Source organism: Hibiscus syriacus, unplaced genomic scaffold (genome assembly GCF_006381635.1).
Source record: "Hibiscus syriacus cultivar Baekdansim isolate YM2019G1 unplaced genomic scaffold, ASM638163v2 tig00113721_pilon, whole genome shotgun sequence".
NCBI lineage: Eukaryota > Viridiplantae > Streptophyta > Magnoliopsida > Malvales > Malvaceae > Hibiscus > Hibiscus syriacus.
Window position 1 is genome coordinate 831,012 of NW_024063468.1, and position 26,990 is coordinate 858,001.

A 26,990-nucleotide genomic window follows, 5' to 3' on the forward strand; every position below is an offset into this window, starting at 1 on the left:
GATGGTAACATATATGTTCTTTACAACCTTAAGATAAATTAGGACTGGAAACTCATAACAAACACACATGCGTATGCATATAAAGCTTGCACAAATTACATCCTATTTCGTCAAACTAGAAACCTCCAGGGCTAAACTGCTTAGTAGCATTCATACAACTTAATATCCATCTTAAGACGAAAATATTTGGTGCCTTCCTGAGCCATAGTCCGAAACGTTGCAATGCCTCTGGCCATGAAGAAATCACCGGTTCCCCCGACAACCGACAGATCTCTCGTCTTCTCCATCATCATGTCCGCACCCATAATGTTCAGAGTCCCCTTGTAATCACTCGAGTTAAAGATCAAAGTGTAAGCAAACCATGCATTGTAGGTAGTTTTCATGTCGTAGAAGTAGAAACCCTGTGCTCTTGCAACGGGAGGGGAAAGTAGGTGCTGGTCTTTCGTTATCGGATCATCGAATACCACCAGCATCCCGAAGTTGGTGTTCCCTAGCCCGGTCGCATTGGCAGTAGTTGCGGATGTCGCGTTAGCAACGTCGTTGCCACCGAAGAGGATGTCATGGTAGTAGAGGACGAATCGTTTGCATGGTTTTGTCGGATTAAATAACTTTCTGCTAGCGGAGACTGAGTGGGACACAAATAGGGTTAAGAGGAAAACGCAACATGATTTCACTACAAGAGATCTCATGTCTAATGAAGAGAGAGGTTGCTTGATTGAGGCTTGTGTTGGATGGAACCAACTCTCTTCCCATGTCTATATATAGTGTAAATGCACATACAAATACAATCATAAAAGCAAAATTTCATGTCAATAATACAAGCTTAAAAAATTATAAAAATTAAGGGGTGCGAAATTAAATCAACACCTAAATTATATAAAGATTTTAAAAATTAAAAATACAATCGCACTTAACATTTCTCCATGTGCACACCTAAAAGCAGCTTAGAATAAGAAAAAGGATTAGTGGTTAAAATAGGGATGAACATATAGAAACAAGAAATGATTGCACAAGCCACTTATTATTTAGCAACATGGGGCGAGAGCAATGATTTTTCTGCTTCACTATGGAGTGTTGGTCCACATCAGTCAATTTTCATAGGTGGGAAGTAAAAGATTGCACCTACTCCCATTAACAACCACTCCCAGGATCTTCTTCGAAGAGCGAAATCCACTAAGTTTATCATCCAAGACGTATTGTTCTTCTTTAAATATTAATATAAAATCTTAAATATAAAATATTGTATGTGTTTTTCCATGAATAATTGTTTAAATTATTTTTTAAATGATTTTTTAAATGATTTTGATACTTAATGTCACAAACGGTATAATTTTAGATGTATGGCCCCGTCAACGGCATTAATTTCCTCCTTTAAATGACACATGTTATAATATAATAATTTTAAAATTTATTTTTTAAAAAATATTAAAAATATTATTATATTTATTAAAAGAACTTAATTTCTTTTAAATTATAAAAAAACCTCAAATTTCCTAAAATCTCCAAACCCTAACCCGTCACCACTGTTCTTTTTGGCCAAGACCACTATCGCTGACTAATCTCTGTCATCCTCCTATTCATATGCCGTCGTAGTTGCCATCGATTGGCCATTGCATGAGATCGTGATTTTCATCCTAAAGTTCACATGGAATAAAATGTCGACTCATCATCGATCGATCACGATTTCATACGGGTTATGGCCGTCGAGAGAGGTGAGGTCAGGTGGAGTTTCATCGATGACAAAGGACTGAGGTCGTCGTGGGTGTAGGGGTTGAAATGAAGGTTTTCAAAGTTAGAGTTATTTCGAAATTTACGTGTGTTGCTTTTTTAAAAATATAACTTAAATGTTTTTATTTTAAATAAACTTTTAAAATTACCAGATTGTGACACATGTCACTTAACGGAGAAAATTAACGTCGTTGACGATCCGAACAACTATAGTGATAATGTTTGTAACGCTAGGTACATGGATCATTTAAAAAATAGTTTAGACACCTATTCGTAAAAAACTTTATAATTTATACACTTATTTTATAATTAAGCCTCAAATAAACTATACTCTCACTTTTTTATATGAATGTTAATTCGTTATTAAGGTAGAAAAATAAATTGTAATTCAAATTTTATTTAGTTTAAGTTAATAAAAATTTCGTAGTAAGCAGCTTGATATCGCTTAAGTAAGCATCGAGTTCAAATTTTTGTATATGCAGAAAATCGCCATTTGAATACCCACTCACCAAAACTAGGTGTGTGGCACGGATTAGTCCAAATTAATTAGACAAAATCTTGAAACCCGAAAATATATAAAAATCATCATACGAATTACCAAATAATTAAAATTAGAAGAAATAAAAATTTATAATAGATGTAATCATGTAAGGAGTATTGAGTCTACTATCTGGAATTTAATGCTCATAAATTTATTTATTTATTTAAAAGAAGTGATCATAAGTTTATATAATTGTATTTAGGGTTAAAGTTCCCCCATGTATCATAGTTAATATTATCCTTAATCATAATGAATTTTCTTTTCCACCCATGATTTTTTGTCGACAAATATTTTTCAACTAGATATATATGTTTGTTTTCTTTTGCTAATTTATTATTGATTTCTTACTATTAATATATCTTAGAGTGCGTTTGGTTCACGGAATGTAAGATTACCAGTAGGAATGTAAGATTATCAGGAAATATGATTAATGTGAATGTTGTATTTTGTGTTTGGTTGGTTTAACAAGAATGTAAGATTATCGTGTTTGGTTAAAGGAATAAAAGATTATTGGAATGTATATTTGACCAAATTGTCCTTATTATATATTTGTTTTTTTAACAAGTTGGAAAATATTTATATATTTTCTTTAAAAAAATTAAATTCATAAAATTTATATAATTTTTTTTACAAAATTGAAAATATAAAAAGGTTTAATGAAATGGTAAAATTTTATTTTAACCCTTTAACTTCATATAAAATTTTAATTATAGATTTTTTTTTTGTAAATCTAAAATAGTTTAAGGATAAATTTATAATTTAACCTTCAAAGAATTTTTTTCATAAAATTTATATAATTTTTTTTACAAAATTGAAAATATAAAAAGGTTTAATGAAAGGGTAAAATTTTATTTTAACTCTTGAACTTCATATAAAATTTTAATTATAGATTTTTTTTTGTAAATCTAAAATAGTTTAAAGATAAATTTATAATTTAGCCATCATATAATTTTTATTATTCAATGACAGAAGAATGATATTTTTGGAGAAACAATTAAGGGCATTTTAGTCCAAAACGTCGGTAATACAACAATACCTAAGGAAATGGAGGTAATGACATTCCCGGTAATATACCCAAAAAATCACTATTAATAATCTTACATTACCGAGAATGAGATTTCCGACTAACTAAATGAGAAAATATGGATTTCATTCCCATATCCCACATTCCCCATCCAAACGCCCCCTCAATACCAAATAATATTCCAAGTGGGTGTAGTGGAAATGTGTTGAGATGATTTTGACCTGTTTGAATATTAGAACCATAAGAAACAAAATATGTTAGACTAATCCGATTGGAATGAAATTAATAGTTTGAGGATTGAAATAAATCATATATCACTTCTTTATTTTTATATTTTGAATGGATGAGCAGCAACGGTCAACCCTTTTTATTTCCTTTCTAATTTTCCATTGTACCGGGTACACTCTAAAATCATTTTGTTTTGGATAGATTACGCGTTTAGTATCTAAACTATCAGTTTAAATTTATTTTAATTGTCACACCCTAAAATAGGAATTAGATCTTTCTTAATATTAATTATGAGGATTAAAATAAATTTTAATTAAATTTGGAGATCAAAGTGAATTTTACATTAAATTTGAGGCAAAATCATAAATTATGAAACATTTGAGGACTTGTGGCATGATTTTGCCATTTTCTTTAAGTTTTGGGTTTAAATCTTCCCAAAATGAAAGTTTCCTCATTTGGAAATTTAAACTTTCTCTCTCTTCATACTTCCTCTTCTCGAAAGCTTTTAGTCAAGAAACTTTAAACGTCTTTTTTGCCGTAGTTATTTGCTCCGTTAGCTACACCTAGCATACTATCGTGTTTTTTGTATCATCCCGAGTTTAATGGTAGTCATTTTGTTGTCTCTGTCGTCGGCATTTGGAGGGGTAAAATAGTTAAATTTTCTGACGTAGTGTAATTGGGTTCTCCGCAGTTCATCGTGGTGAACCGAGTTTGATAAGTACCTTAAAAACGTTTAAAATAATTTTAAGAAAATTTTCGTAATTTTTTCGTCGTCTGCCTAAGGCTTGTCCACCGTCCTGGTGGCCTTCTAGAAACGAGTTAATCTGACTCGTTGACCCATGTTTTTTATTCGTATCTGTATCCGACTCGACCCGTGTACCCGATTGGCCCAAACCTACCCAGTTAGACCAGCCCAACCGAACTGAATAGATCGAATCGAACAAATATGTGTTGAGCTGAGTCGTTGATCTTTGACCGACATTGACTTTTTTCAAATACCTCCCTCTTAATGTTTGTCGACGTTCTGAGTTTGATTTTGCGATTTGTTTTACCAAATTTTGACATGAAAGCCCCGAATCGAGACCATTAAACCAAAAATGCTTAGTATTGTTAACATTTCTAAATTTTTATTTGGGATTTGATTATGGAATTAATCTTAGATTATATTTTCATAAAGGTACTCATGATTCCCCTAACCGAGGGCCGACTAGGTCTGTCACTTCCCGACCAACAAATTCGCACGGCTCACGTTCTTCGAGAACTACTTGTAGATTTTTGTAAATAGTTAAATTAAACTTTATTAATTATTATGTTAGAATTTTAATATAGTTTTTTTCGACTCGTAGGATCTTGCGATGTCGCTTAGGGCTGTAAACGAGCCGAGTCGAACTCGAGTATTGTTGAGCTCAACTCAAACTCGAAAAGTTTAAAATTAGGCTCGACTCGAAAACTCGCGAGCTAAAAATTATGAAGCCCAGCTCAAACTCGAAACATAATATTGAAACTCGACTCGAACTCGAAAAAGGCTCAAATTCAAAAAAAAAAAATCAAGAGCTCGATTGAAGCTCGAACTCAAACTCGAATTTGAACCTACAAAAATCTTATATTACATTTAAAAATATTTTTTAAAAATTTTATAATTATCAATAATGTATTTTTAATATAATTTTAATAATGTAATTTTAAAAAAATCTAAAATTATAATATAACATTTTTTTTCGAGTAGCTCGCGAGCTTTTCGAGTCGAGTATTAAGTAGTTCGTTTTAGCTCGTTAAGAATTCGAGTCGAGTTCGAACTTGAGTAGAGTTCATTTGATTCGAGTGTTGATCGAGCTTTGACCGATTCGATCTTGAGTAGCTCGCGATCTGTCTCGTCTCATTTACAGCCCTAATGTCGCCGATCTTGATCAGCTGACCCGAGAGTAAGCTGTCGTACCTGACTCCTCATATCGATACAAGTGTGTTCCTATTGGTGTTATAATATTATTTTGAACTATTTTAAATTTTTTATTATATTAAATATTCTGACTGCATGATATCTAATTTACCGTATATTTCCAACATGATATATGGTTACCGTATTTTTGTATCTGATTCTGGAATATGACATGTTTTAATAAATTAAACTATTAAGTATAAGGTCCTTACTGATTGTATAAGTGGGTGTATGGTTAAGGGGAACCTACATATTCTGACGTTCGGATGAGAGTAGTGTAGTGTTCATGTTTTAAAAGCATTTTTTACGAGATGTACATGTGTGTGTATAGTTCAGGGAAACCAACACATTTTAGTGTTCGAATAAGGGTAGTGTTCATGTTCTAAAAGCATGTTTTATAAAAAGATTTTTCACTTAAGTGTCTATATTTATATTTTTATACACTACAATGAGCACATTGTGCTTTTCAACTCATTCTTTAATTTTTAACTTTTCAGATAGTATCAGACAATAGGCTAACAAACTTGGCATAATGAGGATCGATCTCTCACTTTTGTACCACTATATATTTTTGTATGCCCTTCTTGTTATACTTTGGAGACACATGTTTTTACTACTGTCTTCACATATATGTATTATCGGTATTTTGTTTCTAAGCACGTTTTATACGTTTCTGATGATGGTATATTATATTTTTACTATATGAACCTTAGTTATGGTTATTTCAGTATTTTACCGTTACATGAATTCTATTTATTGAAATAGATTTGGACTGCATTTTGAATATGAAAATGAATTTTGAATACGAAAATGAATTCTAAATACGACATGTGACCGTTTAGATTCTGAATACCTAAACTTTTCATTTTTTTAAAATCATACCTAAAATTTGATTTTTGTTTCATTTTAGTACCTCATTCAAAATTTAATATTATTATTTTTTTTTTAAAAATAAAAGTTTAGATACTAAAACAAATTAAAACTGATAATTTAGGTGCTAAACACATCAAGTTTTTAACGACAAATTACTAAAATAAAACAAAAACCAAAAGTTAAGTATGGTTTTTAAAAAAAATGAAAATTTAATATTAAAATGAACTAAAACTGATAGTTTAAGTACTAATTGCATAATTTACCCTTTTATTTTATTCTTTCTCGTCAGTCCAATTTTATAATTTTCTACTAAACCAAGCCTCCTCCATGTGCAATGAATTTTCTTCAAGATATAAATTGAATACGAAAACATTGCCAATTCAAATGAATATAAACAAAAATAAATTCGCTGAAACTATTCAAAGAAAGGTTGATAATGATCATAACACTTAAGTCTTTCAAAAGCAAGGCTACACGAAAAGAATAGTTCTCCTCGATATTTAAATCAGTCAAGCTCCTAGTGAAGGCAAGACTTCTCCAAATCCATGCCATGTTACAAAGAAACTCACCAGAACCGAGGTTGACTGTTATAGGTGCTTTTCGAAGGATATCAAAATGCTTCTTCTCATATACTCTCAACAGAACCCTGTTTCCATAGTTGGAGGCTCCTCACCTCAATGCCTACTGAATATTAACAAATTGCAACAGCATGGATTTATGGGAAAACTACCCTGCTATCCACTCGCATCCTTGTTACGAAGCCTATAAACTATTCGTCCCTTGGTAGAATCATAAGGACTCATTTCAACTCTAACTCTATCTCCAGGCAATACACGTACAAAATTCTTCCGTATCTTTCCCGAAAGATAACCTATAATTAAATCCTTATTGTCCAAAAGGACTCGAAACATACCATTGGAAAGTGACTCAGTAATTAAACCTTCATGAACAAATTTCTTGTCTCCCTGCTTCGCCGCACTTTTTTCAAATTTACTTTTGACTACCCTATCAGTTTCGGGGCCCCTTGAGCTTGCTTTCTTGCAAGTTATCGTTCTTGTTGACACCTTACTCGGATTGAATCTTACCCTGCTACTGTAAAACAAAGAATGAGGCTAAAAAGTGTTAGGTTTGCATTGTTTCCAACCAAGCAGTATTTCAAGATTCAAATTTTAGAAATCGTAACATCCTTGTTGACGAAATGGTTATCAAAGATTAGAAAGATATAAGTTTTTTTTTCATGAATCATCATACAAATGATTCCAAATGGGGGCTGGATTAAAAAGAAGAAAACTTTACACAAATTAACACTTGATTATAGATTAAAGCAGCAATCAACCACAAAATTAGAAGAGCCAGACACAGAAACAAACTTCGAAATTCAAAACCAAATCAAACCCATATTATATACGGCAGAACTCAGAATTAATATAAAATAAATCTTAGAAGTTGGTGGTTTACAGTGAACAGAAAGAAGTAAAAATATGAACCAAAAGAAGTCATATAATTATAGAATAATTTACACAAAGATGATGGCTTACTTGATGAAAAAGCAAGTGGGAACCTTATGTTGGCGGGAAAGAAAGAGAGAGGAGAATGGAGTGTGAAGATTGGAGCAGAGGGAAGCCATGATGTCGAAACCCTAAGCTCACACTGTAAAGCGGGAATGTATTGGCTTCCAATCCTCTAGCCCAAAACTGATGCTATGTTATCCGATTAGAGTTATCCAGTGTGACAAGGCCTATACTTTTTAAGTTGCGCTAATTGATCAATCAAAGAAGAATTGTTTAATAAATAAAATGTTCAAGTTGTATTTTTATTTTGTTTTATACATTTAAATTTTTTAATTAAAAAATAAATATTTAATATAGGCTTAATTATAAAATAAGTGCCCAAACTATATTGCTTTTTTCAAATATGTGTCTAAACCTTTTTTTGAATTATTTAGATACCTAACATTACAAACGTTAAGTGACACGTGTCACACTTAGGTAATTGTATTTTTTAAAAATAAAAAACAAAAAACTTATTTTTTTGATATTACTAAAACCCTAAATCCCTAAAAATTACAAACCTAACCTTAATTATAACACCCCAAATATCAGGTTAGAAGTTTCGGGTTAACCCGAGATAGTTTGAGCGAGCCCAATTACCTTGTAGTAGAACTTGATCCATTTGGAGTTGATTTGGATTGGTGTTTGGGCCCATGAGATGTAAAAAAAAGGGTATTTTAACTTTATGATGAAAGATGAAGGATTAAAAAAGCAATTAGACCAACGTTTGAAACAAAATCTGAAATCCTTTCATGAGAGATGATCTCACACTTGATTTTCTCTCTTTTTCACCACACTCATCTTTGTCTTTTTCCTTTATTCTTTATCTAATTCTTCATCTCCAAGAGTATAACAAACGTTGAAGCTTTTGGTTTGATAAGCCTAGTTCAAGGATTCCAAGGTAATAAGTGAAATCTTCATCTTCAAAGCTTCCATTCAAGCCTTTAAACTCAAGTTTTGGTCATAGTTCCATAAAATAGGTTTCAGTGGGGGTTTAAGAAATCAAACATTTTTAACTCGTTTTTAGTGGATTTATGTGTTAGGAAGTGTCCTTAACTTCAATCCAAGCTCCTAGATGAGTTAGTAACTCATTTACCTTGTCTTTAACTAGTGAAAGAGGTAGCAGAGAGATCCAAGGCTAAAGGGAAATAGAAACTAACCCTTGGTAACACATTCACAACTCTTTCATACCATTTGTGAGTCATTAACATGCATCTAGCTAAGGAGTTTAGAGTTTGTGAAACATAAATGAACATTTACGGTAGATTCAAGTAATTGGTGTCTTTAGCATGTTTAAAGACCTATTATGATTATCTCTTACATACATAAGACTTTGAAAACCTTAATAGGGCCTTTGGGGTGGTTTTGGGAGTCAAGTTCGTGCCCAAATAAGGCATACATGGATACGAGTATCGGTACTGGAAGAACAGTGTTGATATTGTTCATCAAATAGCTTAAAAATAATAGAGTTTAGGAAGAGTAGTATGGATACTTCCCGAAGGAGTATCGATACTGAGGGTTTGGTTTCGATACTCGCAAGATAGTATCAATACTGTTAGGATTTTTGAAGTTCAATTGATCAACCGAAATTGTTGCTATGAGGGGGTGAATTGACCTTTTTAAAATTTTGGGAATTTTAGGATAAAATATAAGAAAATTTGTTCAAAGATTTATAGTGGTTCAACTTCCTCAATGAAGTTTACATTCACTACCTTAGCTCATCATTAAGGATTTACAACAAATTCACTAATTTGTTATTTCTTTTTCTATGCTCAAGAGTAACCTTTACAAATTCCCTATCTTTTACAATGGCTAAGTTAGAACCAAAACCCTTTTTTAACAAGGATAAAAGGTTGAAAACAAGAAACCTCTCAAATGAAGGTGTTTACACAATTTAGCTCACTAGAACACTCTATGTACAAGAGAAAATGAAAAAAAAATAAGATTGAAATACCTTTTCTCTTGGTATAGATTGCTTGGATAGGTGTTGTAAACTTCTTCAAGCGTCCTCAACGTGTTTTTATATGTTGGAATGTGTTTGTAGTTGTTGGGATGTTTTGGAGCCTTTGGGGACTTAATTGATGCAAAATAAAATGCGCACACCAGGGAGTATCGATACTTGGGCTTGGAGTACTGACACTGCACTAATAAAAACTAGTCGTTTTTCGACCGTTGGACTGGGAGTATCGGTACTGAGATCATGGTATCGATACTGCTATACAAAGTAATATCGATACTCCTTTGAGTATCAATACCAAAAATGCTTACTGGAATCTGAACACATTTAAAATCAATAAGCAATATCAGTATTGCCATAAGGGTATTGATATTTTTCTTACCTTGGGTATCCGATACTATAAGAACAACATCGATATTGTTCATGTGGTATCGATACTGTAAGAACAATATTGATACTTCTTTTAAGAAAATCATTTTTGTGTTCAAATTCAAGTTTTATAGACTTTGAATTATTTTTGAAAACTTTGAATAAATTTACGTTGGTCCAAAAACATTTTTCCCATAAAATTGTCATATTAAAATAGGTTCAACAAATACCAAGTAAACTTAGCAAATTCCAGTATTTCATTTTGGTATCGGTACTTATGGGAGTATCGATACCATAAGAGTATCGATATCATCGGTACTTATGGGAGTATCGATACCATAAGAGTATCGATATCGAGGTATTTTTGTAAACATCGAAGCAAAAACTAGTATACCCCATAAAGTATCAAAACCCTAGCGAGAGTATCGATATTGGTATAGTAATATCGATACTACCTTCCATTCTTAACTTGATATAACCCTATGGTATCAATACCATAGTACATTTTTGGGCAAGAAGCTCAAGGGAATTAGAAATAATATTGAATGACCCAATGTTACTAAAACACCATCGGATAAAACTACAAGTGAGAACCTATTAATAACGCGTAACTATATATAGAAGCAATATAAATTAGGACGACATAAACTAGTCTTGGTTGATGCTCAGGAAACGATTAGGACACCCGAGTTACTCTAGCTGATGATTATAGTTTCGCAATATAGAATGTTTGAATATCCTTAAGCAAGTAAGTGAGACATTTTGAGACTAACTAGGGCTCGAGGCCTGAACACTCGCGAGGGGTGGGTTAGTCGAGTGTTGTGTCTGATATAGAGATTTTGGACCTCACCCTAGGTAGACTAAAGGGGTATGTGTCTCAAGATGTGTAACCCTTCGACCACACCATGATGTCTACCCTAGAGAAACATGAAGTATACGAGTATGTTGGTAATGTGTAAAAACAATATCTCACATTGAGTATGAAATAGCATAGGCTTTGGTATTTATAATGTTCTTTATTCATTCATTTGTTGAGTGATAGGGAACAAAGGGCAATATCGCGTGCCACCGCTGTAGTCCATTCATCTCGGCTCGTAGACGTAGACATGGCTCGTGGCTCAAGCATAAAAAGATTTATGAAATAATTTTGTTCTAATATTTATAAGCTGCAATGGTATGTACGATTTAAATTTTTAGAGGGTAACAACTGATTAATTAGATATGTCACGCCCACAAAGACTCTAACTCGGAAACTTGCGGTTGTCACACCATTGGACCTCCAAAACGTACGGCCTTAGATGCTCAATGATGGTACTTGGTTGGTTCTGCACCTAAGTAAGCCTTACACCACGTCTTAAGAGCACACTATCTCGACAAAGGCTAGCACAAAGTCCTCAAGACTTTGAAAGGATGTTGAAACTTTAACCCAATAGGGCCGTTAAGGCCACCAAAGTAGAACACTCGTGCAGAAGTGTAAACACTACGGGGGCTACACTTAGCCACCTAGAAAGGCAACGAATATAAAGAGAATAAAGAACATCTCATAACAACTGAAATGAGACAATAGAACTCAGAACAAATACCTCAGAGCTTTTATTTACTCTTCTCTCAAAGTGAGAGTGGAAGAATGATTCTAAATGATACAAATGAGGAGGAGAGGCTCTCCATTTATAGTTGAGCTCCTTCACAATCAATGGTTAGGATCGATTTACATCAACGACTAAGATCATCCCTATTTAATAAAAAATATCCTATATAAGGAAACTCAATCCCATCCTACCTAATTACATCAATTAGTAGGAATCTTTTCTTCGATAAACGTTCATGTTGGATATGGTAAAAAACCTCCACAATCTCTATTGATTTGTTATCTCTTGCCATAATTACCTAGCTCCCATGACCATCTTCACTTTCCATGTTTGCACGACCAATGTGAATGGGCTCTCTAGCATTCTCCAAGTGATGGACCAAGTATGGTGGTCTTGGCAAGCCTGATTCCCCAAATCCAACCTTTTTGGAAGACTCGTGTACTAATGTCTCTGGTCTTATTGCATGGCCCGTGACAACTGTCGATTTGATTTCTGAAAATTAAAATTTGAACGTTTAATTTATGAAATTATGTCTGTGAAACGATGAATGAACCTATATAAATTTTTAGCTTTGTTCAGAATGTTTATTGTGTCAGTTACATAGTAAATGCAAGAGTTACAAATATAATAGCATGAGTTACAAACGAATGAACTTTAAGCTACAAACCTGGACTGATTTAAGGCCAAATTCATTGGTTTATGATAACAGTTTCAGATAGAGCTTTAATACGAAAATTAATCAGATATAAATATAATTTTCATTGGACCATTTTGTCCATGACGTCTAGGCTATAAATAGAGAGGTTTTCCAAGCTTCTCAACTTACTCCCAACTCTCACATATTCTCTCAAAAAAGAAGCATTTCGAGTTCTTATCTTTGATGTTATTAAATAAGTAGTACCACCGACAGTCTACTTCAATTTCAAGTGTACGTAACTTGGAGCGACCATGTTAACATCGGGAAACAATCTGCCTGAAGCAACGATTACACACATTGGGGTAGAATTTGTTTCTAAAGCAATGGTTTTTACCACGACACGATTTCGGTTACTCACTTGTTTGTTATATTTTTTATTTGTCCTGCAATGCTAACGTCTCATTTTGCAGTTTATATTTCCAACAGAGTGTACTCACTTTCCTTATTTTACTCGATAGCATGAGCATTTAATTAAAACTTTTAGTATGGTTTAGTTGTTAGTTGCTATTGGACTAATAAGCTTAGTGTTCGAAACTTGTTTCCATGCGCAGGTCTTTATGAGGAGTATTTGAGGAGACTATCGCGTAGCAGACGTCCTAGACAGTTCAAGCAACAAAGTACTTCTTAAGTCTTACTTCTTAGAGGGCATGCATTATTCATAGACATTCTTGTACTTAAGTCGTAACTTATTTTAAATACTCGATTGTATTATTTTGGAATACTTATTTTGGGTGCTCTCGATGTAAACTTTATTTAGTTATGTCGATTTATTTTTATCTTGAATAGCTTTTAAATTTATGATTTGCAAAGGTATTTAAAGAAAAATTTTGGGTTAGCCACTCTGGTGGTCCCATGTGGCATTATAATCGGTTGACTTTGTGTTAATTGTTTTTATTTTATGCATGATTCATTTTAATAATGTTTTTTTATATTTACTTATTTTTATATGTTATTTATTTAACTATGTTGTCTAACTAAGTGAAAAACTTAACGTGTGATCATTTCACACGTAGGCAAAAAAAAAATAGACAAATGAGTAAGGAGTCAAGCACGATATCTCATATTTTGGCAAACAAGTTCAGACATCCAGAATCAATATGACATCCTCTCAATGTTTTTGTTATTCTAGTAGGCATGTATATCTGATTCTGATATGTTGAACTGCTTTTGATTAAATAATAAATGATTAATATTTTATTTCCGTATAGATAAATTTTATATTATAGTTTTTAAATGAAATTAATTATTCTAATGTTGAGTTTAAACAAAATAAAATTTTAAAGAATTTTGAACAATATAAGTTTTATACAATTGATGTGACATCTTTAACTTGTATGCATGGACATATACGAGTTACGAGTGTTACACCAATCCTCTCGAGTAGTATTTTTCCTCAATAATTTATTTTCCATATATAAGGCGGTAACACATGTCACCATCTTATTAGAGGAAAAATATTAAATTAAATAAATTAAAATTAAAAAAAATATTTTTCAACAAGATAATAGCACATGTCATCATCTAATTGAAGATTAAATATATTTTAATTGAATAAAACTATGACCAAATGAATAGAACATATAAATATTGAAGATCAAATATGAAATTATAACAAAATTTTTAGCTGTCACGTTACCTTCTCTGTTAAAAATTAACAGACAATGACTTGATTGAAACATTTAAATAGTTGAGGGCTCTGACGAAACGTTAATGGTTGACATGAAATTTGGTAATAATTAAGTGATCACCGAATTTACCCAAAAGTTAATATGGAGGGCTAAATTTAAATTAAACCATTTTTTTAAACATAAAATTCAAAACAAATAAAATACTCTTTGAAGATTTATGTTAGATATTTGGCGGGTGCCCAACTAAATGCTTGACAGGTAATCCAATCAATTCAAAAATTAAATCTTTTTTGTTTGTCAATGCTTCCATGGAAGATCGATCACAATACTACTCTCTTAAAGAAAGAACACCCTCCAAAAAGAACATTTTTCACTGTAGAAACTACAACCCACAGGCAAAGAAACAGTAAAAAGAAAATAAAATAGCTAGTTTTATATAAAACACTTTTGAAGGAGAGAGAGAGATGATAAGGGGAGAAAAATGTGGAGAAGGGTTAGCAGAAAAGGAGGAAAATTTGCGTGAAAAGTTGAGTCGGAGGGTATTATTGGTAGGGAATAAGAAAACAAGAGGTCCCTGTACCCCACTCCTTGGAAACTTTACGACTCTGAGGCTCGTCTGCATCATTACAACACCCTTCTTCTTCCCCCTCCTCATGCAGCTGTTTTTGCAAGGAAGTTAGCGGCTTCATTGTGGGAGTTCCATTGATACCCTCGCCATTATAAAATGCATAGAGGCGGTGTTAACAACACTAATGGCCGGTACCACCAACGCCGCCACCACAACAAGAACAAAGCCATTGATTTTTCTCATTTCTTGGCTGACCCTTGCCCCATCTCTGACCCTGACCAGGTATTTCAGTTCCTTTTTTCTGTGTTCCATGTTTTACTTCTGTTTAGGTGTATGTGCATTTTCCTTTTCTTTAAGGCCCTCCCTCCTATTAGTTGGTGAGATTGGTGTTGATTGATTTGGTATTTTGGGTCTTGTATTTGGTAAATTAGGACACGATTTATTCTTTTAACTGGTTTGAGATGATGTTTACAGTTTATGTTAATAAATCTATAATTTCCGTCTTCATATGATCCGTATGCCAAAATTTTTACTATGTTTTTGTTGATCCATAGAGTGTTTCTCGTCTGTTAGGTTATATTATAAGTTTGTAATGTCCTTTTTTTCATGTGTGATTGGGGAAAAAATAATTAGTCAAGCTTTCTAAACAAGTTTAGAACCTAATGGTGCTAAACTGGCTTACAATGAATGAAGGATGAGAATCATTTAATAAATAATTATTAGTAAATATATAACCCAGCAAAGTAGTAGTTGATTTAATCTAGTCTATTGTGGCTTCAGGACAATGCCTTCAGTCATGAACAAAGGTTTAGAGGTTGTAAAAATACCTTCTAACTTTCTGTTCTATTTCTTTTATCAGCCAGAGAGTTCTAGCAGTATGAGGAGGCATATTGCTCAAACACTGATGAAACACCATCGATCGATTGAAAACAATAATCATGCCCTACAGCCTGTATCGCCTGCAAGCTATGGCAGTTCAATGGAGGTGAATTTTCTTTTCTTCCTACTGAAAATGGTACTATCTGTAAAATATTTACATAATAGTTGCATGGAACAACCAAACCAATACAACCTGCAGCGATCAGCAGCAATATATGTACTATATAAGAAACATAAATCACAAAGAACCCAAGCCGAACGAATATAATTCTTTCTTAAATTGATACTTCAACTGAAGCTACTCGACATAAGCTAAGGGAAGAATGATTTTTAGGAGTCCTGCAAATGGGGACAGGCTCGAGCCTTGTGACCAAGTTGATTCGTCTTGGTTGTAGTCTGACTAATTTCCCCTAGTCTCTAACTAAAATTTAATTCTTTATGTTATTTAGATTCTAAGTTGATAACTAGCATAGCTGGGTTTTCATGGCGTTTTAAGTACATTTTTTTTAGCATATCTCATGTTTTATTCTAATCATAGAAATACATAGCATGCTTGTCCTAGGAAAGCATTTGAGAATTGAGTTAATAGGGTGTTATTTTAGTTAATAGGAATGCATTTCGATTAGGATTTCTTAAACGTTGATATTAACAGAAACAACAGTGCGGAAATTGAATGCAGAGAACGTCCTTTCTCATATAAGTTCCTCCTTAGGAATCACTTGTATTGTTTGCTTATTTGTAGGTCTTTCCCTCTTGTTTTTCACATTCCGGCCCATCTAGAGTCCCAACATGCATTTCCTCCCTTTGCAGGTGGCACCTTATAATCCTGCAGTCACGCCTAGCAGTTCCATTAGTTTTAGGGGAAGAATCGGTGAGTCGCATTATAATCTTAAAACATCTACAGAACTGCTGAAAGTACTAAACCATATTTGGAGTCTGGAAGAACAACATGCATCCAATGTATCATTGATAAAAGCATTGAAGAAAGAATTAGATCAGGCCCGTGTTAGGATCAAGGACTTGCTAAGAGATCAGCAAGCATGTCGTCGTGAAATTGATGGTTTGACGAAGCAGATTGCTGAAGACAAATTGGTTTGGAAGAGTAAAGAACAGGACCGGGTTCATGCTGCTGTACAGTCATCAAGGGATGAACTAGAAGACGAGAGAAAGTTAAGAAAACGATCCGAGAATCTACACAGGAAGCTAGCTCATGAAGTCTCTCAGACAAAAGTTTCTCTTTCTAATGCCTTGAAAGACCTTGACAGGGAAAGGAAATCAAGGAAGCTTTTGGAAGATCTTTGCGATGAGTTTGCTAAGGGAATCAAAAGCTACGAACAGGAGGTGCATACATTAAGACAGAAATCCAATGAAGATTGGACAAGAGTGGCTGACCACGATCGTTTGATTCTTCATATATCTGAATCATGGCTTGACGAGCGGGCACAGATTAAGCTAGAAGAAGCTCAGTCTGGTTTCCACAAACAGAATTCGATAGTAGACAGATTAGGTTTTGAAATAGAGACCTTCCTTCAAGCTAAACATATTGGTAGTTCGGTTTCGAAGCGTACTGATTATTTGTCACGAAAGGATAGGAGGAAGTCACTTGAATCTATCCCTTTAAATGAGGCTGTAAGTGCAGGTAAAGATGTTTGTGACGAGGAAGATTCTGATAGCAGTGATTCAAATTGTTTTGAGCTGAACAAACCAAGCAGTGTTGACATGAATTCACATGAAGATGAAGCTCTAAACCATGACGGCGATGTACTAACGAAATCAAATCATGCTGAGAAAAAACTTTCATCTCATGAGAAGAATAAAAGCCGGCATCCATCCGGCTTACAAGTTAAATCTGAAGAAAAGATGGCCAGAGCTACAAGTAATGAAAATAAAAAGTTCCAGTTGGCAGATTTAGAACAGGAACATATTGTAGGGAACACCAATGAAGCAACAATTTCGGAAAAACAAGCTACTCAATATGGCAACAAGGGAAGAAAGAATAAGCTTGATGAGATACATGGACTAAGCTCAAATTATGTACTGGACAACTTGATAAGAAATCATACCGCATTGTCGGAAGGCAGGAATATGAACGAGGAAAACGACTGTGGTGAGGCTTCTTGTTGTTACGCTCCTTGGAGGAACCAGCCTAGCCCAGTGCGGCAATGGATGACGAAAATTACACCCCCTGATGTGGACGTATCGGAGTCTTCTTTGAAGCTACCACCAACAGAGAAGGATAACACTTTGAAGGCCAAGCTTCTTGAAGAAAGGTCCAAAGGGCAACGTTCTCGTTTAAAAATATTCAAGGGCAAGCCATAGCTCAGAGAGGTGTTTTTACTTTGAACAATAAACTGAAGAACTCGCTTAACTCACCGGAATAGCTGCATCTGCTTTTCTTTTCAGGCCAACATTGTGGTTTATATGAATACTCCATGTTGCAATCTGTAATTCTGGAAAATTTTGTTGTCTGTATATTTGAGTAATTAATATCACAGTATAGTTATGAATCAGATGAAGTTACAATTTTGATTTAATTCACTATAACCCAATGAATTATTTAGATTATTTTCGAAATTATTTTTCATGTTTAGTTCAGGTCAAAATTGTGGCATTCTAATCAAATCGGACAATATTATCTTTAAATTATAAATTTTTTATTTAAAAAAAATAATATTATGTTCAATAATTATTTTGAAATAATTTATATTTTTAATTAATTAATAAAAAATTATAATCTTATATCATTATTAAATAATAAAATACATATCCAGGAAAAATGTTATTTTCCATTTTGGTATGTGGGGTCTGGGCCTGGCCTGGCCTCAGGGAAACTCGAAAAGGTAACAAGATGGCATCGATGTTTTGAGCTTAGCAGCTGCGAATTGCGGAATTGAACCGAGAGGAAGGAGGGCGATGGCGGCGGCGGCGGCGGCGTCGTTTAGGTGGTTGCTCCAACTCCACAAGGACGTTCCCAAGGCGGCGAAGTTCTACTCACAAGGGCTCGATTTCTCCGTCAACATCTGCACGTTTCGGTGGGCCGAGCTTCAGTCTGGTCCTCTCAAGCTTGCTCTAATGCAATCCCCCTGGTATTACTCTAACATTATTGCTTTTACCGACATGGAAATTTCATCAAGTTTCTTTGATGATTTTGATCTTGGTTAGAGATGCACAAAATGAGTAAGATTGTGTGTAGTCCCAAATTTACAGAGTTTTTATAATTATACAATTGTCCATGAAAAATACAGAAAGAGAGTAAAAGCTGTGTTGAAAATAGATAATTCTGACCCAGTTTTGTTCGACAGTGATAATGTGATCCAGAATGGTTACTCTTCAGTTTTATCATTCACAGTGAGTGACATTAACAGTACAGTATCAAAACTAATGGCATTAGGAGCTGAACTAGATGGTCCCATCAAATATGAAATCCATGGCAAGGTATTAACTCCATTATTTCTTCATCCCTGATAATCTTATGCTTAGCTCGATAGTGAACAGAAGCTGTCAGTCTGAATTTCATCATTATTTTCAGGTTGCCGCCATGCGTTGCATTGATGGTCACATGGTTGGCCTCTATGAACCAGCATAAAATGTTCTAGAGATGCCCCTTCACCAGAGTCGACCAATTTGTCGTTTGAAAACATCGAGAAGACATGAGAAAACTTTCCCTTCTTTGGATTTCCTTCAATTATTGTAAGTGTTTTTTCATCCAAATAAATTACAGCCGTGCAGAGTGTAGAAAGAGTTGGACCTGCAGTAATACCAATAAGAGTAAGTTGGTTTACAAATTACCATTGAATAGAAGCTGCTCTACATTCCCATCCTTAAATTTTTACCTGTCATGTAGATGGGGTACTTTGTATATTCTGTATCGCCTAGTAGAGACAGGAAATCGGTTTTTGATTCTTGTGGTAGAACAGCTGCTCTTTTTTGTCTGCTTATTGAGTTCTCGTCATGTACCTTTATTGCAAAACATTTATTTCAGTTCAATGCATCTGGATTTATCATGTAGAAAGCCTTTTCACTGCTATTCCTTGTAAGTCGATCACACAATCAGTGGTCATTTATAAATCTAGCTGTAAGAGAATATCAGCTCTAATGTGCTGAATGTGACACTTGGCTTGACAATTAAGGTGGTGGTGACGTGCTCTTGCCCTGAAATGGTGATACTAGGAAATTCTGGTAGCTAGGGACTAAGTCTAAAGTAGGAGAACTAAGGGTGAGGGAATAACTCTCGAACAAAGCAATTGAATCGAAAAAAAGGGAAATTACAAAAATAGAGAGGAAGAGAGAATGAACGGGTGTGTAATTTCTTGAGAAATCATCAGACGATGAGTACGGATATGGTCTAAACAGCTTATTTATACACTGAACGAAAGAGAACTGCAAATAGCTAACCTTCCCACCAACTTTTAATTGCTAATAACAGACTTTCCTAACAACCTGAAACTGAAAATTGACATCAACAGCCACCTAAGTTGATCACATGGATTCCTTCTCTTATATGTTCTATTGTTTACCTGCTGAACCTGAAGATGGAGATACACGTTTGCATGGAAAAATGGTGGTGTTCCAACCTTATGAACTGAAACTGGCGATCTTGATGCAGTTTCTACATTCAAGATCATGCACCTCTGTATATCGATTAAATTGTAACCGTGTCCCACGGAAAATTCTGCTGTGCGTATTCTCTGAAGGCAATCCTTCAATCACTACCTTAATGAGCAGGCTAATATCTAATTTCATCAGCTATAAGAAACGAACATTAGAGGATCTTACAGTTAATGCATCTGTGATGCTAGTTGCTTCGAGAAGGTCCCTAGAGACGAAGTTCCTTCCAATGCCAGCTTGTGCAATCTCAGCTTCAGCTGGGGGTACTGAATTCAATGTGAATGCCTAAGGTATGTATGAAGGAAATATTATATTTCATTGAATTGACAATCATGTTTTATCTTTTCTTTTCTATAAACAATCATATTCATGAAAGAAATTTTACCAGCCCTTGACTATTAAATCCAAAAGCACAACTTGGAAGCTCTCCTGCATATGTGTAAGCTACGAAGGATAATCCGCTTGACAGTTTTCCTTTGATCAAGTAGCTGTGAATCCAGCAGAGAAATAGTACATGTTATGAATATTGATTTTTATACATATTGCACTGTCCTAGAATCTAAACAGGATACAGGAAGCTAAAGCGTACGTGTGACCAACTAGAGCAACGTTATCATCCTCGTTGTTATCATCCTCGTTATTAGCTGTTGTGGCCATTGAATCACTAACGATAAGAATATCAGAGTAGTCATCTGCAGTATCAGCATTTAAATTCATTGCTGTTTTTGAAATGAATGGGAGTATCTCCTTTCTCAAGTTGATAAGTATTATCCACAGTATCGGCACGCCACTTCCTTCTGCAGTCCCTAAAAGTTCATCCCAATATCTTGGGAACTTGTTCTGGTTAGTTTCCGAGAGTGCTTTGATCAGAGGTGCTTGTGGGGTTCGAGCAAAAAGGAAGGAGCTGGTTTTGAAGAATGAGATCTCCGGCCAACCTACTTATTTGATCACGGAACCTTTGACCTATGAGAGAACCCAGATGGTAGCCACCTTCACAAGGCCCAACCTCGAACATCTCCAGCGGTTTCCCTTCCATGCTCAAGTTCCCAGACCTTGTGGCTGAAGTCGTGTTTACACTAGAGAGGTATACCTTATCACCTTATTTAATGTTAAGTGATTCAAAAAAATAAAATTAAATGTAACTATTTAATGAAAACATTAAAAATTTAACATTCTACATTTTTTATATAATTAACAATATCTAATTAATTAACTGAATAATTTAAATCAAATAATACATAAAGACCCCAATTTCTCTTGGCAAGAAATGAATATAGCCCTCAACGTATCGAATTGACACCTTTTTTTTTTTGCATAATGACCTATTATATATGTCAATAACTTAACCATGTATACAAAACTTGCATTTAAATATCCGCTATCGCCTCCCAAATGGACAAATTCCAAATTTAAAAAGAGGCCAACATTCACGTGTTTGATCCTTAAATTGTTCGGACTCTAAACACCATGCTTACCTTTGCATGAATTTCAATCCAGGGTCAAACAAATAAAGTCCTCAACGGCAGTGTATCCGTCTTACTATGCTGGATAAAAACTTTTACCGGCAAGTGGAGTGTTCAGCACTCGATTCGAACCGCTCCACTCTCCGATGAAATGAACTTGGGTTTCCTAATCACTTGCTCCAAGCATTGGATGACATCTCCAATCTGCAAATCATTACAATCGCAGAGCACAAGCCCACACTCGTTCCCTTTTTCCACTTTCTCAACATCGTGCTTCTCCTGCTTCAACGACTTACAAGGTCCTTCGAACACAAGTTCCCCACTTCTCAACAGCTTCATGGTTGCTGATTTGGAGACATAACCGTCAATCACCCGGCAACCGGCAATCTTTACACCACCCCTTTCCTTGCTCTTTCCCAAAATCTCGAAGAGATTCAGCACCTCGGCCTCCCCAGCTACCTGAGTTTCGAAAGTGCCAGGGGCCTTCTCCACTATCATATTGCCAATCTCCTCCAAAAGGTGATATATGACACGGTGCACCAGTATCTACAAGCAATACAAATAATTTAGTTCAACAAAGTTCCATTCTAATGCTTGTCCAACACGGTTATGTCAATTCTTCGTATCCCCGAAAATACTTGAAATTGGGGGGAGGGGGGATTTTTTTTCTGCTTTCTGCAACATAAAGATCGAGATTAGATGGAATGAGAAGTTGGTACCTTTATGCTGGCTTGAGTGGCTGACATACTAATAGAACTCGCTGGCTTTTTCACATTGAATCCAACAATGCATGCACCACATGCCAGCGCCAGGTCCACATCTGATTGAGAAATAGACCCCACCCCAACATGGACTACGTTCACGTAAACCTGGAAGTGAAATTAGAGAATGTATTGATAAGAAAACACATTGCACAAGAGAACCAACAGGTTTAGTTTCAATAGCCAATAACAATGACCAACATCCTTCCTCTCCGTTTTTAAAATTTTAATTTTCAAACCAGGAACTTTTTCCAGCATAATGAGGAATGCCGAACAAATATCAGCAACCAAGGCAGTGGGGTTATGATAAAGAAAACAAAGAGAGGCAAAAGTACTAGTCAGATAATATAGCAAGACTTTTACATACCTGAGGACTATTTAAAGTTCTCAATGCATCTGTGACGGCCTGGACAGTGCCTTGTACATCTGCTTTTACAATTATTGCCATTTCAACCCTTTGAGGCACATCCTCTGATTGTTCCAATTCCTCAGCTCTTCCTTCGCTCATCTTCAACAACCTGTCTTTCTCAGATTTATTTTTCCTCCCTACACTAAGCATTTTAGCTCGCTCCTCAGATTGCACAACGATGATGTCATCACCAGCCATTGGAAGCCCCTTCAAACCCTCAATCTCAACTGGCATTGCAGGTGTTGCCTGTTCTGCCAAATTCCCAGCCACATCTCTAATGGCTCTTATTCTGCCCCACTCTGAGCCCACAACCACATGCTGCCCACAAACCAAAGTCCCTGCTTTTACTATTGCAGTGGCTAACGGGCCCCGTCCTTTGTCAAGCCTGGCCTCAACAACATAAGCTTGGGCAGGTCCATCAAAGCGTGCTTTTAGGTTCATCACCTCAGCCTGCAGTAGCAAAGCCTCCTCCAAGTTATCCAATCCAGTTTTCTTTAATGCTGAAACTTCAACCACCTGAATATCTCCACCCATATCCTCCAATAACAAGCCCTCAGAAGCAAGCTGTAGTTTTACTCTCTCAGCATTAGCAGCTGGTTTATCACATTTGTTAACTGCAACCACGATTGGGACATTAGCTACCTTTGCATGGGATATAGCTTCAAGAGTCTGGGGCATCACCCCGTCATCCGCAGCAACAACTAAGACAACTATATCTGTGACTGCTGCACCTCTTGCTCGCATTGCACTAAATGCAGCATGACCAGGGGTGTCAAGGAATGTAATCGATGCCCCTGACTGCATGACAACAACAAAAGCACCGAGATGTTGTGTTATGCCTCCAGCTTCACTGGCTGCCACTGATGTTTGGCGTAAAGCATCTAAAAGAGAAGTTTTACCATGGTCAACATGACCCATGACAGTCACAACGGGCGGCCGTGGGAGAATTTCTTTACCTTCACTGGCATGTATCCTCCTGACACTGGCTCCAACTTCCTGCAACACCATTAGAAATCATAATATGTCCCAAAATAACCATCAACATGACAAGTATAATGGGTCTAATACAAAAGGAAAGATTAGACAGAGGAGAGAAACTCAATGACTAAAAGCAAATACCACCTTAATATTGTATCATAAATGGTTCAATATATATCTATTAAGAGAAATGTTGTAGCAAGAAAAAATCCATAAAAGTATAAAGAGATATCATCATCAGATTGTTCCAAGGATAATTCTAGGATATGCATTAAAACTCCAGTTAATGGTCTACACGCACATGCATACAAGTTTTGTATTTTAAATTGCAAATAAGATACTTCACAGATATGTTTGAGTAAAGAATGGGAAATACCATTGCAATGAGCTCTGCAATATCAATGCTTAGAGGCTGAAATTCAGACACAGTATTTTCCCCAAGGTTTATGAGAATATCCTGAAGAGCACCTATGCCCTCACCAGTTCGCTTTGCAAGCTCAACAAGGGTCATGCCGTCAAATATCTCAACAGTTTTCTCTTGCAATGATTTGTTTGTTCTCTTCAGTTTAGGAACATATGGAGCTTCAACAGGTGGCTTCCTTTCCCTCTTCACATACTTCCCTTTGGGTTTTTTGTCCTTAAAGTTTAATCCCAGCTCCTGGTCAAAGTTCTTCTTTTTAGCCAGTAATTCTGGACTTGCATGAAAATACCTAAGCATGACCAGAATTCCACATTTAATAGCAATTCACAAATACTGAATTATGCTTAAATCAGTTATTCTGGGATTTGAATCAATAAAGCCTAGTTAACACCCTTCTGAATTCCAACTTTTGGTTCCATAGATAGCTATTATACATGTCTAATGAGAATATATACATAGATGAGTTTCCAAATTATAGCGGAGATAATAGCTTTCCAGGACTTGAATACACAATTAATCGGGGGGGGGGGACCTACTAAAAATAAAAAGATAATTGAGAAAGCCAACTTACCGTATTAAAGGTTCATTGTTCAAAACTTTATGATACCTATATCCCCATAGAAACGAACTGAAAGACAAGTCTGCAGTAGCAAACACTTGAGGTGAATACGATAACACAAAAAACACATTACATGGTTCATTGGTTGTTTTCAAATTACGACAATCTTCATTGAACCTGACTAACTACAACCAAGCAAACTTCAATCCGAGAAAAATGACATAAAATTGCTGTGAGTGATTCATTGTTAAAACCAATAAGTAGAGCTAGTAACAGAAGTTTACTAACTCACAAAACATACATGCTCCTAAATCCATAGATTTAACATAGAAACATCTAGAAATAGCATGCATGCATACATTTATAGATGCATATTAAAAAAGACAAGGCGTGCATAATTAAATTGGATGGCTTTTCAGCTTACCATGTATGCATTTAACAGAAGCAGTAATTGATTTTAGTGCAGTATCAAGACTAGAACTTATCCCAGCTGCAGCTCCTACAGGTGTCGAAGCAAGAGCTCTAATGAGACTGGCCTCAAGTCCCTGTAGACAATGTTAGAAAAAACATTAGCAATCGGCAACTAAGGCACAGGCAAAACACCTACCAGGCTCTCTCTTCTTGCGGAACAATATATATACTGCACTCAATGCAAAGGTAAAGATAAAGACCGAGTATTGCTAATGTGATCATATTCAGGAACTTAATTACAAAAATGATGGAAGTTATTTGAATAGAAAATGGATAAAAAGAACCAAATCAAAGAAACCTGCATGCAATCGAGTTCTTATCCGGTTGAAAGTCTTGGCTAAAAACTAAGCATAAGAAAAAAAATCCATCTGAATTCCCAACTAACACTGCAACAAGTACTCTTATAACTTATATACCTTTTCCACCCAATATTACAATCAATGAAGAATCAAATATACGTACAACGGCCACAAAGTAGATGCCGTACAGTTCTAGTGAATAACAAAGAATGCAAGATATTCAAGGAACCCTAAATTCAACCAATGCCAACTTAAGAGATCTGTATTTTCGACGTCTCCAATATCAGTCCAATACAATTAAAAAAAAAACTTACTTTCTTCCCAACCCTTCGCCAAGCCATTCACGCAGATGTCAAGCTCTGCAATGGGGGGGGAACCCCAACATTATAAATTGAATGAATTCAAGTTAAAAACAAATCAAATGCACCAAACAAACCCCAATAGTGAAAGGATAAAGAAAACTCACGAGCAATGGGGAAGATGCATAGACGAAAAGCTGACAAAACCTCTATTTATAGAAAAAAAAAACAGGAGGCGGTCTGAGAAAGTACTATGTTTTGATGCGTTATCGTTCTAGTTTTCAAAGTTTAAAAAAGGTGCGGGTTTCAACTCTTCTCGACGGAGCTTTGCTCGGCGTACTCAATCTCTGTCCCCTCTTCTAACGAAATCCACAATAACATCAGACCAGAGAATTAAGCTGAGGCCTTCTTTTGCCACAATTATACTGGGCCCATTTGTTTTATTGGATTATTTATCTCAATTATACTGGGCCGATTGCTTCCCACTTCTCGTCCATTCTGAGCTACTTTCATCTCCCTTTCACAAGCAGGACTGGTAATCTTATTCATAAATTTTGATTCGATCTGACTTTATTAAATTGTATTTAATAAGTATAAAAAGGTTTGGAGTGAGTTATATATTTTTTGAAATATCAGATAGAATCGAATCAAATTTAGGATAAATAGTCTCTGATATAAATCGAGATAATAATATAATTTTTAATATATTTTAAGGATAATTGATATAATACTTTTTTATATTTTTTTTGATTAAGTCTCTATTTTGTTTCTATATATATATATATATTATATTAATTTTATATTTTTTTTTTAAGATTGTTGAACGAAGAAAAATCTAAGATTGAAATTAACATTAAAAAAAAGGACATTTGATATCATTAATTCTACTCTTATTGACGTGGGTTTCCCTCGTGAGCTTATCCAACTCATTATGCGATGTATCACCACCCCTACAATGCAAATTCAGTGGAATGGCTCGCTCACTGCACCCTTCGCTCCCGAGAGGGGTCTCCGCCAAGGGGATCCTCTTTCACCTTATCTTTTTGTGCTCATAATGGAAAGACTGGGGCACCGCATCCATAGCTTGGTTGATTCGGGTATGCAGAAACCCTTTCGCCTTGTCAGAAATGGTCTCTCATTCTCTCAATTATTTTT

The 26,990-nt window shown here is 35.1% G+C and overlaps 5 protein-coding genes across 5 annotated transcripts; 2 read left to right on the plus strand and 3 right to left on the minus strand.

Moving 5' to 3' along the window:
- Positions 1-733, minus strand: LOC120186865 (dirigent protein 6-like). The gene has a single exon (XM_039190698.1). The coding sequence runs from the start codon at positions 687-689 to the stop codon at positions 141-143; it is 549 nt and encodes a 182-aa protein (XP_039046629.1). The 5' UTR covers positions 690-733; the 3' UTR covers positions 1-140.
- A 6,006-nt stretch (positions 734-6,739) lies between these two features.
- LOC120186861 (translation initiation factor IF-1, chloroplastic-like) lies at positions 6,740-8,012 on the minus strand. The gene is made up of 2 exons (XM_039190696.1): positions 7,869-8,012; positions 6,740-7,422 (listed from the first exon to the last, which is right to left on the minus strand). The coding sequence occupies exons 1-2, from the start codon at positions 7,955-7,957 to the stop codon at positions 7,065-7,067; spliced, it is 447 nt and encodes a 148-aa protein (XP_039046627.1). The 5' UTR covers positions 7,958-8,012; the 3' UTR covers positions 6,740-7,064.
- Positions 8,013-14,476: 6,464 nt separating this feature from the next.
- LOC120186884 (uncharacterized protein At5g41620-like) lies at positions 14,477-17,997 on the plus strand. The gene is made up of 3 exons (XM_039190715.1): positions 14,477-14,970; positions 15,548-15,673; positions 16,378-17,997. Exons 1-3 carry the CDS (start codon positions 14,845-14,847, stop codon positions 17,884-17,886), a joined length of 1,761 nt encoding a protein of 586 aa, XP_039046646.1. The 5' UTR covers positions 14,477-14,844; the 3' UTR covers positions 17,887-17,997.
- Positions 17,998-18,429: 432 nt separating this feature from the next.
- LOC120186893 lies at positions 18,430-19,571 on the plus strand. The gene is made up of 3 exons (XM_039190725.1): positions 18,430-18,653; positions 18,870-19,002; positions 19,097-19,571. Exons 1-3 carry the CDS (start codon positions 18,481-18,483, stop codon positions 19,151-19,153), a joined length of 363 nt encoding a protein of 120 aa, XP_039046656.1. The 5' UTR covers positions 18,430-18,480; the 3' UTR covers positions 19,154-19,571.
- A 2,077-nt stretch (positions 19,572-21,648) lies between these two features.
- Positions 21,649-25,892, minus strand: LOC120186904 (translation initiation factor IF-2-like). The gene is made up of 7 exons (XM_039190733.1): positions 25,851-25,892; positions 25,191-25,311; positions 24,779-24,848; positions 24,163-24,496; positions 22,767-23,804; positions 22,358-22,507; positions 21,649-22,184 (listed from the first exon to the last, which is right to left on the minus strand). Exons 1-7 carry the CDS (start codon positions 25,875-25,877, stop codon positions 21,753-21,755), a joined length of 2,172 nt encoding a protein of 723 aa, XP_039046664.1. The 5' UTR covers positions 25,878-25,892; the 3' UTR covers positions 21,649-21,752.
- Between the last annotated feature and the right edge of the window lie 1,098 nt (positions 25,893-26,990).

Bases quoted from the DNA above. Each gene is read 5' to 3' on its own strand.
- LOC120186893 (XM_039190725.1), top strand. From the start codon at position 18,481: ATGGCGGCGGCGGCGGCGGCGTCGTTTAGGTGGTTGCTCCAACTCCAC. The intron at 18,654-18,869 runs GTATTACTCTAA...TTTGTTCGACAG, and splicing joins GCTCTAATGCAATCCCCCTG to TGATAATGTGATCCAGAATG. The intron at 19,003-19,096 runs GTATTAACTCCA...CATTATTTTCAG, and splicing joins AATATGAAATCCATGGCAAG to GTTGCCGCCATGCGTTGCAT.
- LOC120186884 (XM_039190715.1), top strand. From the start codon at position 14,845: ATGCATAGAGGCGGTGTTAACAACACTAATGGCCGGTACCACCAACGC. The intron at 14,971-15,547 runs GTATTTCAGTTC...TTCTTTTATCAG, and splicing joins CCATCTCTGACCCTGACCAG to CCAGAGAGTTCTAGCAGTAT. The intron at 15,674-16,377 runs GTGAATTTTCTT...CTCCCTTTGCAG, and splicing joins GCTATGGCAGTTCAATGGAG to GTGGCACCTTATAATCCTGC.
- LOC120186904 (XM_039190733.1), bottom strand. From the start codon at position 25,877: ATGGCTTGGCGAAGGGTTGGGAAGAAA. The intron at 24,849-25,190 runs GTAAGCTGAAAA...TTGCTACTGCAG, and splicing joins TTCTGTTAAATGCATACATG to ACTTGTCTTTCAGTTCGTTT. The intron at 22,508-22,766 runs GTATGTAAAAGT...TTTCACTTCCAG, and splicing joins GAACTTTAAATAGTCCTCAG to GTTTACGTGAACGTAGTCCA.
- LOC120186861 (XM_039190696.1), bottom strand. From the start codon at position 7,957: ATGGCTTCCCTCTGCTCCAATCTTCACACTCCATTCTCCTCTCTCTTT. The intron at 7,423-7,868 runs GTAAGCCATCAT...TTTGTTTTACAG, and splicing joins CCCACTTGCTTTTTCATCAA to TAGCAGGGTAAGATTCAATC.
- LOC120186865 (XM_039190698.1), bottom strand. From the start codon at position 689: ATGAGATCTCTTGTAGTGAAATCATGTTGCGTTTTCCTCTTAACCCTA.